The 12,983-nt window shown below is 32.9% G+C and overlaps 9 protein-coding genes across 9 annotated transcripts; 7 read left to right on the forward strand and 2 right to left on the reverse strand.

Moving 5' to 3' along the window:
- Positions 1-309: 309 nt before the first annotated feature.
- On the reverse strand, positions 310-860 carry LOC108559731 (serine protease inhibitor dipetalogastin-like). The gene has a single exon (XM_017917075.1). The coding sequence runs from the start codon at positions 842-844 to the stop codon at positions 386-388; it is 459 nt and encodes a 152-aa protein (XP_017772564.1). The 5' UTR covers positions 845-860; the 3' UTR covers positions 310-385.
- A 643-nt stretch (positions 861-1,503) lies between these two features.
- On the forward strand, positions 1,504-2,027 carry LOC108559730 (serine protease inhibitor dipetalogastin-like). The gene has a single exon (XM_017917074.1). It carries the CDS (start codon positions 1,514-1,516, stop codon positions 1,970-1,972), a length of 459 nt encoding a protein of 152 aa, XP_017772563.1. The 5' UTR covers positions 1,504-1,513; the 3' UTR covers positions 1,973-2,027.
- Positions 2,028-3,405: 1,378 nt separating this feature from the next.
- LOC108559721 (thrombin inhibitor rhodniin-like) lies at positions 3,406-3,744 on the forward strand. The gene has a single exon (XM_017917065.1). It carries the CDS (start codon positions 3,406-3,408, stop codon positions 3,742-3,744), a length of 339 nt encoding a protein of 112 aa, XP_017772554.1.
- Positions 3,745-4,555: 811 nt separating this feature from the next.
- On the forward strand, positions 4,556-4,897 carry LOC108559722 (ovoinhibitor-like). Its single transcript, XM_017917067.1, has one exon. The coding sequence runs from the start codon at positions 4,556-4,558 to the stop codon at positions 4,895-4,897; it is 342 nt and encodes a 113-aa protein (XP_017772556.1).
- Positions 4,898-6,602: 1,705 nt separating this feature from the next.
- LOC108559723 (ovomucoid-like) lies at positions 6,603-7,061 on the forward strand. The gene has a single exon (XM_017917068.1). It carries the CDS (start codon positions 6,603-6,605, stop codon positions 7,059-7,061), a length of 459 nt encoding a protein of 152 aa, XP_017772557.1.
- Positions 7,062-8,286: 1,225 nt separating this feature from the next.
- Positions 8,287-8,865, forward strand: LOC108559724 (serine protease inhibitor dipetalogastin-like). The gene has a single exon (XM_017917069.1). It carries the CDS (start codon positions 8,287-8,289, stop codon positions 8,863-8,865), a length of 579 nt encoding a protein of 192 aa, XP_017772558.1.
- Positions 8,866-9,069: 204 nt separating this feature from the next.
- On the reverse strand, positions 9,070-9,402 carry LOC108559725 (serine protease inhibitor dipetalogastin-like). Its single transcript, XM_017917070.1, has one exon. It carries the CDS (start codon positions 9,400-9,402, stop codon positions 9,070-9,072), a length of 333 nt encoding a protein of 110 aa, XP_017772559.1.
- A 725-nt stretch (positions 9,403-10,127) lies between these two features.
- On the forward strand, positions 10,128-10,841 carry LOC108559726 (ovoinhibitor-like). The gene has a single exon (XM_017917071.1). It carries the CDS (start codon positions 10,128-10,130, stop codon positions 10,839-10,841), a length of 714 nt encoding a protein of 237 aa, XP_017772560.1.
- A 1,024-nt stretch (positions 10,842-11,865) lies between these two features.
- On the forward strand, positions 11,866-12,535 carry LOC108559728. The gene has a single exon (XM_017917073.1). The coding sequence runs from the start codon at positions 11,866-11,868 to the stop codon at positions 12,478-12,480; it is 615 nt and encodes a 204-aa protein (XP_017772562.1). The 3' UTR covers positions 12,481-12,535.
- The last annotated feature ends 448 nt before the right edge of the window (positions 12,536-12,983 follow it).

Raw genomic sequence — 12,983 nt, forward strand, 5'->3', positions numbered from 1 at the left:
GATAAAACCACAGTAATATATCATACTTGCTAGATTCCCCAAACATTCAGCTTTCATATGCATCTTTTGGATTCATTCTATGTATTATAGTTTTGAGAAAATCAATGAAATGTGAAAACACTCCTTTTTCGAGCATTTTTTAAAATTTGAAACGCAATTACAGCAATGTGGATAAGAGCACAAGAATGTATCTATACTTTAGCAGATAATGGATTATTTGGTTATAGAGAGGTGCCCCAAGTTGAGCGCCCAATTTTATGTAGGAAATTTAAAGGGTGTTTCTTGTGGTTTCGGTGAATTGAAAAACTATTTTCATATAGATGGTCATATTTTATTTAAGTGCATTATCGTTATTATTGTAAATTGTAAAATTGGTTTTCTATCCTCAACAATCTCCGCTCTTCACCATTCTCACATCGCTGGTCCACGCCGCGCAGTTGAGCATGCAGATGTTGTCGTAGGTGATTCCGTTCGATCCGCAAACCGGTTGATATTCCCTGGTGCAGCTGCATGGACATACACCCCTTGAGGCCATCCTCAAGGTGGAGTCCGTCTGGGCCAAACAGAAGAGTTGGCACGGGTTGGAGTAGGTGTTACCGTCGTTTCCGCAGACCGGATTCCAGATGGAAAGGCAAGCGCATTTCGGTGTCTCTGCGCATTCACCGCGGTTGACAACGCGAAGACTTTGGTCGCTCCTTGCGGCGCAGTTGAAGACGCACTGGTTACCGTAGGTTTGTCCGTTGGAGCCGCAGACCGGACGGTACTCGAAGGTGCAGACGCAGTCCTTCGAAGCGGAGGCCAAAGCCGCGATGGACAAGATCAAGAGGGTTGCGATTGAGTTCATCTTTGCTGTTGATTGCTTGGACTGTTGTTGTCGGATGACTTTTTGCCAAAAAATGCACTCTTTATATACTAACATTTTTATCGCATTATTTACCTTACTTTCGCTTTTTTCGGAGATGTTTGATAATAACTTAATCCCATACGGAGATGCAAAAAAAAAACGAGTAAATACAGACAGAAAACGCAATGTAACAGTTTATCATGTAACAGAAGATTTACAAATTAATCTATGAAGACTTTTTGAAAACTGCAATCCTTTAATTTTGTTAATATTACAAGTTTAAATTGACGATTAATTAGCTCATATGTTCAATAAATAACTTAAAGATTTAGTATTACAAATTTAAGCTAAATGAACATACAAAATTAATCAGTCTTTGTATTTGAAGAATTTCTTTAAATTTGTTCATATTATATAAAGATTTGCAAGTAATTTGTAAAACGTGTAATAATATTAATTGCAGTGAAGATGACAATTGAAAAAATTGTAATCTGCAATCTTTAAATAAATATTAAAAAAAAACTGGAATATTTTGGTGTTAGATGCAACCTGTTTGCACCCATAAAATATATCTAATCAGTGCAAATAAAGCGAAAATGAGGTAGGATATAAAAGTCTCGCGAAATTTTAGTTGGAATCAGAACATTGTGAAACATTGTCAGAACAAAGATGAAATCAACAGCAGCTTTCCTCCTTGTGGCTTCCTTGGCTTTGGCCTCGGCTTCATTGGACTGCAGATGCACCTTCGAGCATAAACCAGTGTGCGGATCCAACGGACAAACTTATGGTAACGAGTGCGTTTTCAACTGCGCCGCAAGAAGCGACGAAAATCTTCAGATCGTCAACCGTGGAAAGTGCAGCAACGCTCCGACTTGCATCTGCCCAGCCCTCTGGAATCCGGTCTGCGGAAGCGATGGTAACACCTACTCTAACCCTTGCGAACTCTTGTGCTTGGCTCGTCAAGATTCCTCGTTGAAGATGGTCTTCTATGGAGAGTGTGCATGCATCTGCACCAGAGAGTACGTCCCAGTTTGCGGTTCCAACGGAGAAACCTACGATAACTCGTGTCTTCTCAGCTGCGCCGCAAGAACTGAGTCAATCGTCAAGGTCAGGGAAGGACGTTGTTAAATGTTAAATTTTAATGTAATTCCTATGTAATAAACTATTAGTATCATGAAATTAATGAAAATATTGCATTTATTTAATTTCCCTCAATGTTGTTAATAATAAAGTCACCAATCTGTATTAAATACAATAATTAATTCGTTCTTAATCAGTTAGATCAATATGCTATAATCATTGGTATTAAAAGTAAATAATTATTGAAATGAATTTCTATATGAATTTGCGTATTTTTTTTGTCATATTTTGATAACATATGGAAATTCATGTGAAGAAACAAACAAATTATGCATGCGAAATAAGTAGGCAATACATTATTCTTGCCATGGAGATAATGAACAAACAAGGAAACAAATTTAAATATTGAGTTTGAAATATGCAATATGTCAATTAAATGTCAAATGTGACACTTGCTCTCACATGAAGTTATAATGACATGACAGTTTGTAAGATAACTATTAAGTGAAGTTTTGTATATTTATGACTCTTATTTACTTAAGCAACAATTGAAACAATAGCTTTAATTGATGCTTATTGACATGGGACATCTGGTATAAAAGGAAATACGAATTAGACAGAGGTACACTGAACAAAATGATGAACTTTCTTAAGAGAACAAAAGAGAAACCCATGAGTTACTGCAGCCCGTTCAGAAATTAGGAGGGGGTTCACCAGGCTCACAGTAAAATTATCCATAACTATTATAATTTATTTCTAAGTTATGAAGATTTCTGTGATATTGCATCAATATAATTTAATAAATAACTGTTAAAATAACATTGACAACTAATTATGTCAACTAATATTATTTTGATTGCAAGTGTCAAAATTAACATTTAATGTCAAATTAAATAATAATGACATAACCACAATAAAACTACAAAAAAAAAAAACAAAGGAACGTAATGAAGACTCCTCGAAATTGGTCTCGAAACAGAACATAATTTGTTTTTATCTTAAGGAAAAAGCACAATATTTGAAAATATAAAAATAATTTTAACAACCAACATAAATAAATTATGTGTATAAGATACAATATTTATGTGTCAAATCTGATACTATCTGTCAAATATAAACTGATATAACCTCAATAAGAAAATAAATGGCGATCAAAAAACATGACAAACGTGACATGACAGTTACCATAGGGAACAACTAAAAAAACTGTCCATAATGTATGTTCTTAATAGAAGTCTTTTTTTGTTAATTCTGTAATTGTATGCAGTTTGTTAAAGCCAAAAAAATAGTAAATTTATGACTTCGTCTATTAAATTAGGCTAATAATTTGCATTTATTTGTACAATACATTCAAAGATTATGGAGTTGTATTGTCTTCTTAAATAAATAAGAGATAAGTATGTTATTAGCATGTGATAACTAGTATAAAAGGAAAGGAAATCCGAACAACAAGTACACCCAACAAAATGAAGTGTAGTCTAATGATCTTTGCGACTTTGGCTGCGGCTGTCACCGCTCAACACGGTATTTGCCCGTTGATCTACGGACCGGTTTGCGCTTCGAATGGAATCACATACGGTAACGAATGCCGGTTTGACTACGCTGTGTCACAGGATGACACCATAACTTTCTTATTCTATGGAACATGTGAACCGTCCAATTGGGATGAACAAGTTTGTGGAAACCCAAGTAGACCTGGATTTTCGGACAAAATTTGCGGCTCGGATGGAGTCGTCTACAAGAACAAATGTTTCTTCGATCTTGCTGTTAAAAGGAATCCAGGTTTAGCGAAGAGACACGACGGTCCATGCGAAGAATGAACCAGTATAACCAACCATAATTATTTGTAGACAATATAGAAAAAAATGAGCAATAATAGTGAATTTTCTTTCCTTCCTTAATCTTATATATCACAAATCTGTAGTTACTAATATCAATGATTAAATCATAAAAATGCAATTATAAGTTTTACAGACTTCTTTTATTTTGGAGAATTTCCGTAAAATTGAAGAATCCTAGAGACATACAAAAATGTAACGAACGTTTTTTGAAATTTGCAAAGGGTTGACTCGAACCTAAATATTTACTTGAAATCTCTGTAGTTGTTGGAAAACAGTCAATATATGAAGTTTTAAAACAGGGAAATATCAGATTCAAAGATGATGATGAATTGGATATCTGACAAAATTGATATCTGACAAAACTACGATTTGTAATGACAAAGTTCTGTAAAAATGACTTTACCAGTTTAAGATATAATAAATATGTAATAGAATTACCAATTTACAACATTATATAATCATGTGATACATGTAATATTTAAGTGACAGATGTGACATTTGCTGTCATATGAAAAGTGATATAACCTCAATAAAANNNCATGGGGATTAATGAATAAACTAATTTTGACTATAAATTCAAAAAGTAAATATAGAAATCTTTAATTACATAAAGTTTATATATATATATTAAAGCGAAAAAAAAAATATGATTTGCATTTGTATAATTAATTCGAAGATTAGGGATAATTCCACAAACAATAGTGGTATTGTCTTTTTAAGTAAATAAGATATGAATCTGATAATCAGTATAAAAGGAAAGGAAATTCGAACTACAAGTACACTCAACAAAATGAAGTGCAGTATAATCATCTTCGCGTCTTTGGCTGCGGCCGTCACCGCTAATTGTCCGATGTTCCTCGCACCAATTTGCGCTTCTAATGGAATCACATACGATAACGATTGCCTCCTCGACCGCGCCGTGTCTCTTGACAACACCATAACTTCATTATTCAGTGGAACATGTAAGCCGTCCAATTGGGATATAGTTCAATGCAGATATTATGGACCAGGAAGTTTGGATACGGTTTGCGGCTCGGACGGAATCGTCTACGAGAACGAATGCTTCTTCGACCTCGGCGTTAAAAGGAATCCAGCTTTAGCGAAGAGACACAACAGTGAATGCGAAGAATAAACCAGCAGGTTCACAGTAGAACAACCATTCATAAATTCATAAATATTTGTAGAAAATATAGAAAAAAATGAACAATAATATTGAATTTTATTTCCTTCCTTGATCTTATACATCACAAATCTGTAGTTAAGAATAATCTTATCTAACATCAATGATTAAATCATAAAAAAAACAATTATAAGTTTTACAGATTTCTTTTAATTTGGAGAATTTCCATAAAATTGAACAATGTTAAAGACATACAAATAAACACGAAACAGGGTTTTCTAAATATTAACTCTGTACTTGTTTAGAAACAGTCAATATATGAAGTTTTCATGTTTTTTTCTTCGATTGTATTTAATTGCACTTTAAGTTTAAATTATTTATGAAAGTAATGTTTCAAAAACAGTAATGCTTTAAACTCGAAAGAAAACTCGATTCTTTAAAGTTGTTGATGAATTAGTAGTTACCAATTGGTTATTAAATGACTTTACCATTTTAAGATATAATAAATATGTAATAGAATTACCAATTTAGAACTTTATATAATCATGTGATACATGTAATATTTAAGTGTCAGATGTGACATTTGCTGTCATATGAAAAGTGATATAACCTCAATAAAAGAAAAACAAAATGGTAATGTTTGTATAATGATATGTGTCAAATGACAGTTACCATGGGGATTAATGAATAAACTAATTTTGAGTATCAACTCAAAAAGTAAATATAGAAATATTTGGTTACATATTTTTTTTATATATTATTGTATTTAATTGCTTATTAAACACGGAAATACGAGATTCAAAGATGATGATGAATTAGTAGTTACCAATTGGTTATTAAATGTCTGACATAACTACGATTAGTAAGGACAAGCTTTTGTAAAAATGACTTTACGAGTTTAGTTATTGTGATACATATAATACTTAAGTGTCAGTGTCAGACATTTTCAGACATTTGCTGTCATATGAAAAGTGATATAACCTCAATAAAAGAAAAACAAAATGGTAATTTTTCTATAATGATTTGTGTCAAATGACAATTACCATGGGGATTAATGAATAAACTAATTTTGAGTATCAATTCAAAAAGTAAATATAGAAATATTTGGTTACATATTTTTTTATATATTATTGTATTTAATTGCTCATTAAACACGGAAATACCAGATTCAAAGATGATGATGAATTAGTAGTTACCAATTGGTTATTCAATATTTGACAAAACTACGATTCGTAAAGACAAACTTCTGTAAAAATGACTTTACGAGTTTAGTTATTGTGATACATGTAATACTTAAGTGTCAGTGTCAGACATTTGCTGTCATATGAAAAGTGATATAACCTCAATGAAATAAAAACAAAATGGTAATGTTTGTATAATGATTTGTGTCAAATGACAGTTACCATGGGGATTAATGAATAAACTAATTTTGACTATCAATTCAAAAAGTTAATATAGAAATCTTTAGTTATATAAATTTTCTATAAATATGTTAATGCGAAAAAAAAATATGATTTCTTAAATTATTGTTACGGAAATCTACAAAACTTGTCTGCTGATTTCTTTGTATAATTAATTCGAAGATTAGGGATAATTCCATAAACAATAGTTGTATTGTCTTTTTAAGTAAATAAGCTATGAATCGGATATTGTTATTGGTATGGGATAACTAGTATAAAAAGGAAAGGAAATCCGAACTACAAGTACACTCAACAAAATGAAGTGGAGTATAATCATCTTCGCGTCTTTGGCTGCGGCTGTCACCGCTCAATACCAACACGGTATTTGTCCGTTGATCCTCTCACCAATTTGCGCATCGAATGGAATCACATACGATAACGATTGCCTCTTCGACTACGCCGTGTCTCTGGACAACACCATAACTTCGTTATTCCGTGGAACATGTGAGCCGTCCAGTTTCGATTTTATTCAATGCAGAGAATATGATGTAGAAATTTTGATTACGGTTTGCGGCTCGGACGGATTCGTCTACGAGAACGAATGCTTCTTCGATCTCGCTGTTAAAAGGAATCCGAGTCTGAGGAAGAGACACAACAGCGAATGCCCGTTGATTTGCGGATCTGATGGTTTGCTTTACGATGTTCAAATTTTCTTCAGAGAACAAGACGAAAACGAAGAACTTTACCAAAAACCCATCAGCTTTTGCAGCGTTTAACAAGGAAATTGCAGAGATGCACCAGGCCCACAGTAAAACTATCTATAATTAGTTGTAAACAATAAAACAATATTCAGCAAAAACAAAACATTTTTTCTTTGATTTTATACATAACACAAGAGAAATTAAAAAGTTGTAATTAGTTCAATACACCTATGAAGGTAACAAAACGCCATCTATTATTAACAAATTAAATTTTCTTAATTATGAAATTTATTTAAAGGAAATTCTAACTAAATTTCAATTATCACTCTTTTTATATAATCAGACTAATGCACTAAAGTTTCTTGCAACGAAACGCCATCTATTATTTAATAAGTGAAGCTTTTTTTTTATTAAAAATCAACATTTTGAATCAACTTTTTATCGTTACACTAATAATCAACAACCATAGTATATTAAAGTTTTCTAATTATGGAAAAATAATTAATAGAAGTGTTAACATCAGAATGTACAAGCACCAAAACTTTTTACAATAAATCGCCACCTATTGTTAACAAATTAAATTTTCAAATTATGAAAAATAATTCATAAAAATATTCTATTACAAATAAAGCTTTTTTTTAAACAAAACGCCATCTATTGTCAGCACATTAAGGTTTCTAATTATGAAAAATAATTCATAGACATATGAACTAGATTCGGACAAACTTTTTATTTTTTTTGTTTTAATAATCATACTAGTATATAACCAACAAAACTTCTTTCAACGAAACGCCATCTATTGTCAACAGATTAAGTTTCCTAATTATGAAAAATAATTCATAGATAAATGAACTAGATTTGGGCAAACTTTATAGTTTTTTGTTTTAATAATCATACTAGTATATAACCAACAAAACTTCTTTCTACGAAACGCCATCTATTGTCAACAGATTAAGTTTTCTAATTATGAAAAATAATTATAGATAAATGAACTAGATTTGGGCAAGCTTTTTACTTTTTTATTTTAATAATCATACTAGTATATAACCAACAAAACTTATTTCAAAGAAACGCCATCTATTGTTAAAAAATTAAGTTTTCTTAATTATGAAATATAAATCATTGTTAACTAGATTTTAATGAGTAATGCTAATATCATTATAGGATTTAATTAGATAACACGAACAATTAGATAATTACTTGCAGCTTTCGATTGTTTGATTCGTAACAAAAGAAAGATAAGTCAACAAAATTTCTATATAAACTGACGGAAAATGCTTCTAAACTCATAATCAAAAAGATGCTCGCTTCGATTGTAGTGTTGGTAACAATTGCGGCCGGTTCTTACGCCGGACCAGACTGTCCACCAAACTATAATCCAGTGTGCGGTTACGACCTAAAAACCTACAAAAACAGTTGTTACATAACAACACCCATCTTGCATTACGGCGTCTGCCAACCGCTCTCCGTGAGAATTTGCGGATCGGACGGCGTCTATTACGGGAACATCGCTTTCTTCAACAGAGCTGCACGTGCGAATCCCAACTTGACCATCGACTATACCAGAGAGGGTTGCCTTCCTGGTCCCAACGTTGAAATCGATGGTGTTTGTCAAGCTGTCTACGATCCGGTTTGCGGACCCAACGGAGTCACCTACTTCAACAGTTGCTTCTACCGAAAAATTATCATTACACCGCATAAAAATACGCCTTTCGTGCATCTCGGCGAATGCGGATACATAGTTTGCTCCGGAAGAACATTCTACGATGCGCCGGCTGCAGAAGCGGCGCAGTTGAAATATATCGTACCATTGAGTTTCTGTTTACCAGAAAATCCACCATTCAATGTTGCCCAACATTTGATCGTCACTCCAGCATAAACCCACAATATATGAATTTGCTATATTAAATGTTTTGAAAAGTGTAAGTTTTAGAAATATATGCAAGAATAAAAGTTGTTTAGTTTTTATACCTAATTCAAGATTGGTTGTGGAAAAACTTGGAAGGAATCGTTAAAAAAGCAAGAACAAAATCAATTCACGATTATTTATTTGGTAACACTGTCATCTAATTCGTTTGTTTTATCATGGACAAGCCCCATTGGACACCTTCTTCAAACCTGGATTACTTTTTGCGCGACAATTCAATAGGCATTCGTTGTCGTACGTTTTACCGTCGCTTCCGCAGATTGGAGCCCAAAGGGCAGGACAGACGCATTGTTCATCGCATTTACCATCCTTGACGATCTTCAGGGAATCGTCCTTCTTCCCGGCGCACTCAAACGTGCACTTGTTGGAATAGGTTTTTCCGTCAGATCCGCACACCTCTTTCAATTCTCTGGTGCAGATGCAGTCGTCTGCAGAAGCTGAGGCCGTAGCCAAAGCGAAAAGACACAAAGTCAGAACTGTTACTTTCATTTTACTGAAACAAACTGTGATCGATGTGCGAAGTCTAACAGGTTTTATACTATAAGTTATCTATGCAAATTGCACATTTAAACGCATATTTTAGAAGCGAGGCCATCAAGGCCAATAATTTAAAATAGAAGTAATTTTTGCTTAAAAGTAAATGGAAAATTCCCAAAGCAAACTTAATATGATATGTTTTCAAATTTCGTTGTAATTTCTCAAAAAATCTTTCTTTTTCAAAATTTTTGTAAATTTATAATCAAAATTTCTACGAATTGAAGAAAATTACGAAGAAGCAAACACTTCTAGAAACAGAAATTGTTAAAAGTTTTCAAATTTCTTAAATTTATCTCTTCGAATTTGAGAATTTAAGAAATTTATCATAAAAACTAAATATCTTTGGAATTTTATAAATTTATAGAAACTTCGGTAATCGAATTTCAGCAAAAAAATATGAAATTTTTACAAATTTATTGAAAACAAACTCGTAAATTAAGAAAACAATAGTTTTTGAATATAGAAAATTGTATTTTTCAAGTAAATAATGAAAATTCACGTGCACATAAGATTATGTGTTAAAAAATCTTGAAGATTATGTTAATTAATAAGTGATTGTCATCGAGAACAATTAGTGAAAAAGATTAGTGAAACAATACGGGTATTGTCTTGTCTTCTTGAGCAAATAAGATGATGCGAGTTTATTGTTATAGCACAAGGAAGAAACGGTATAAAAGATGAGGGAAACCGATGATTTAGTCACAATCAAAATGATGTTAGTTTTGATAGTAGTTTTGGTCGCCTCGGTCAGCGCTGAAATCGATTTCACGCCATGTCCGTGGTACGAACCGATTTGCGCCTCAAACGGAGTGACTTACGATAACGAATGTCAGTTCAATCGTGCAGTTGCAGAAGAGGACAGCAGTTTAACAATTAAATTCCAGGGAACGTGCGAGTATTCTGAATGGGATCAACTTATCTGCAGCAAAGAGAAATCTAAGAATATTTGCGGTTCGGATGGAAACAACTACAGCAACCAATGCTACTTCGAGTTTGCCTTTAAAAGGAATCAGATTCTGAGGAAGAGGAACGGTGGTCATTGTCGCACTATCGAAAAAACCTCTGAAGTATGCGGAAGCGATGGCAAAAAGTACCTTGGGTCTCATTTCCTTGCCGAACAATCGGTCAGACCTCAGCTCGGAGTGTGGCCGAAAGAGTATTGTGAACGACCAATAACTCTTCCATCAGGTCCAAGAGGTACTACAGAACGTCCAATTCACGGAATTCCACCCAAATCTGCACCTGAACCTGATCCGGAGATTCCCACTGTCTGCGGATCGGATTTTTTGATATACGAGATAAGGACTTTCTGGGAGCAGAAAGAACGCAGACCAGGACTCAAAGAATTGCCGCTGAGTGATTGCTACTACAAACCGTACTTCCAAGGATAAATCTATGCATGTTTCACGATTTGACCATCTTAAATAAACGAAATAATAATCAACAAATCTATTTAAATTTTACCATCATCCAACAACCATAATGAAATTGTTATGAATCAATGAAATTTTTTTGTTACAGTACAAACATTTTCAATGAAATCACATACATTCATATTCTACGAAGATTTTAACAGTTTGAACTTTTCTGATAACTATTATTCATGTAAAAGACTAAAAAAATTGAACAACTTACACAAAATTCATCATAGAAATGATTGGATTTGAAAATGTTCTTCAAAATTATTACATATTACATTCATGAATGGATATTTTCTATTGGATTAATCAAATTCGAAATTGGCTTTTTCATGACAAAATACAAAAATTAATCTGAATTTGTTTAAAACAAAAAAACGTAATTTTAATAATGAAATATGTGCAAATATGTTTGTGCAACAGAATTTGATGAATATTTTATTCAACTTGATTGATTTCATGTTAATAAGTTATTTAGATGAAATTGTAAGGTTTATAGTATGCTATGGATAAATGAAAAGTGACATAACCGTAGCAGAAAAGAAATGGCGGTGAATCAAAATAGTAACGCTTCTTTTATGACACTTTACGAAAATTATAGATTTGATATTATTAATGAATTTATTAATTAAAGTTGCTATTATATTGACCTTATACTGAAGTTTACTTAACATATGAGATTTTTGTGTAAAAAACGTTTCTTTCACGACATTTTTCAATTTTAGAAATTTGTCTTAAGGTAAAGTATTGTGGATTTGGTATTATTAAACTGATCGATTTAAGTTGCAAAACTTGAAGTTTACTTAATTTAATCTTGTATTTTTGAGACTTTAGTGTAAAAAAAACATATAATTATTTAATAAATGATTGTCATCGAGAACAATTAAAGGATTAGTGAAACAATACCGGTATTGTCTTCTTGAGCAAATAAGTTAATTTTACAAGGAAGAAACGGTATAAAAGGAGTGTTGAAATGATCAAGCAGTCACAATCAAAAATGAAGTGTGTTTTAATCGTTGTTTTAGCCGCCGCTGCTCAAGTGAACGCAGCTTTCCCAACTGGTTACGATCCGATTTGCGCATCCAACGGAAAAACGTACCAAAACGAAGCACAGTTCAACCTTGAATTGCAGAAAGATGACACTCTGACTATTAACTTCCACGGAACGTGCAAGTACTCCGGTTGGGATGATTACGTTTGCGAAGACATCGGAACGCTCACTATGTGCGGATCGGATGGAATCAACTACAAGAACGATTGCCTCTTCCACTTTGCCTTGAAAAGGAATCCGAGTTTGAGGTGGAGACTCGGAGGCGTTTGCAAATCGTATTTGATCACTGAAAAGGTGTGCGGAACTGATGGTGTCGTCTACAACGTCCCAAAGTTCCTTGCAGAGCAATCAGTTAGACCTTACCTCGGACAGTGGCCGATTGAATCGTGCACTGGTGACTCGGATCAGCTGCAGACACCTTTATATGAGGTTCCCACCTTTTGCGGATCGGATTTATTGATATACGAAGATCCGATTTTCGAGGCGCAGCAAGCTCTTAGAGCTGATCTCGAAGAATTGCCGCTGAGCGATTGCTACTACAAACCTTACTTCCTAGAATAAGTCTGTACATATTGACGATCTGATTTTGATAAATAAATAAATTTGAACAAATCTATTCGCATATTTCTTTTACATTTCACCAACATCCATCAAGAATAACCAAATTCTCTGATATTATTGAAAAATTCGTACAGAAAAATAATCATATCTTAACATATCCTTACAAAAAATCATACTAAATTGTGGATTCTTCACAGAATCTTTCAAATATTTGGTCAGAGTGGTATAAAATAACTGCAAACTAAACAAATTCAAGCATAAAAAAGTATATTTTGTTCACTTCATGACTTGCTTTTCAATATTATTTTTTGGCTCTAGTTATTGCATAAATGTATGATTTCAATAAAAAAAATTGTTCATTGTCAATTCTTCATTTAGATGACAAAGTGTGAGTTTGAAAAATTAAAATTTGAGGGAAATTCGAAAGTTGTTCATGAAAAAAATTTGAATATTGATTTTTAGTTGGTAATTACAGAACAAAGTTTGATTTTCATTTTTTTTTC

This window comes from Nicrophorus vespilloides, unplaced genomic scaffold (genome assembly GCF_001412225.1).
Source record: "Nicrophorus vespilloides isolate i.1.1-1 unplaced genomic scaffold, Nicve_v1.0, whole genome shotgun sequence".
NCBI lineage: Eukaryota > Metazoa > Arthropoda > Insecta > Coleoptera > Silphidae > Nicrophorus > Nicrophorus vespilloides.